Source organism: Thermobia domestica, chromosome 7 (assembly GCF_964235325.1).
Source record: "Thermobia domestica chromosome 7, izTheDome1.hap1.1, whole genome shotgun sequence".
In the NCBI taxonomy this organism is placed as follows: domain Eukaryota; kingdom Metazoa; phylum Arthropoda; class Insecta; order Zygentoma; family Lepismatidae; genus Thermobia; species Thermobia domestica.
Window position 1 is genome coordinate 208,679,637 of NC_137460.1, and position 1,430 is coordinate 208,681,066.

The 1,430-nt window shown below is 38.1% G+C and overlaps 1 protein-coding gene across 1 annotated transcript; it reads right to left on the bottom strand.

The window, feature by feature from the left end:
- Positions 1-236: 236 nt before the first annotated feature.
- On the bottom strand, positions 237-803 carry LOC145689496 (uncharacterized). The gene has a single exon (XM_081763669.1). The coding sequence runs from the start codon at positions 801-803 to the stop codon at positions 237-239; it is 567 nt and encodes a 188-aa protein (XP_081619795.1).
- Between the last annotated feature and the right edge of the window lie 627 nt (positions 804-1,430).

Genomic DNA, 1,430 nt, shown 5'->3' on the forward strand with positions numbered 1-1,430 from the left:
TTTCACTGGTTATTTGCTTAATTCTATTCTCCATGTTAATGATGAAATTCCTCTTGGTCGAGTAATCTACATCACTTCGGGCGTGGCAATAGCTTCCCGACGCGCAACTTTTTTGGTACCATTTTGTGTATATCACTCCTTGTTTCCTCCTTATTCTCATATCCAGGAAAAATATAGCCTCTTCCTTTTCTACCTCTAGCTCCAGTTGTATGCCTTTCTCTATATCCTCAATTTCTTTACAAAGTTTCCAATTGCCTTACAGTTCCTTTCCAAATCACCAAGCAATCGTCAACGTATCTAGCAAAAAGCACTAATCTGTCACTTCCTTTCATCCTTACTTTCTTCTCCCAGTCGTTCATAGTAATTTCTGCTAGCACTGGACTCAACCTGGAACCTATGCTTAGTCCTTCCTTGATTTTCACTAACTTATCACGTATAACACAATAACTGTTATTACATATAGTCTTCAGTGCCTCCTTCAGTCCTTCTCCACTCCAACCATTGATCTTCCTATCCCTCATCAATTCAGTTATGACTTTAACAATGTTGTTTCTTCTTAGACTTGGAAACATAGCTTTCACATCGACACTGAAAATGATTGTTTTAGCTTTGCTCTGTCCTACTTCCTCCAACCTTCTTCTTAACTCAACCGAGTTTTTCACACTGCTACTGTCTTGTTGCCTCCTTAACATTTCCACAACCTTCTTTAACTCCTCCTCCAATGGTTCAAATATATTTCCTCGGCAATCTAATACTGGTCTCAGTTTTAGCTCCTCCTTATGAACTTTTGGAAAACCTTTCATTACCGGTATCCTACCTTCTTTATTAAGACCTCTTTCAAAACCTGCTTTTGTTAGTGATACTAAAACTTTTTCTTTAATTTCCTCACAGACAGATCTTTCACCTATCACCTCGTAAGTATCATCACAGATATCATTCAATGTTTCTTTGTATCATTGTTTTTCCATCACCACAATGGCACCAGCTTTGTCTGCTTGTTGCACACATATGTCTTTTCGCTTCTTTATATCCTTCAACACACTGTACTCGTGTTTTGAAAGGTTCCCCTTTGGCTTGTTTATGTTCCTTTCCACAATCATCTTATCCTTTCTCCTTATCTTATCCCTTATCTCCTTGTCCTGAACTTGAACTATGGCTTGCTCTACCGAGTATATAACCTCTTCTGCGTCCAATCTTTGTTCTTTCACTTTAAACTTATAGCCTAAACTTAACACTTTCTTCTCGTCATCCGACAACGTCACATGACGTATTACTACCTCCTTTTTGTCAATGTCCTCCTCCTGATTTGACTTCGACCCTAACCGCCTTACCTTTTCCATTAATCTTTTCTTCACTTTCATATTAAATTCCTCTTCCCACACTTCCAGTCTCTTCATAACTATATCCCTAGTAAATATCAATAAAGTATC

Bases quoted from the DNA above. Each gene is read 5' to 3' on its own strand.
- LOC145689496 (XM_081763669.1), bottom strand. From the start codon at position 803: ATGAAAGGTTTTCCAAAAGTTCATAAGGAGGAGCTAAAACTGAGACCA.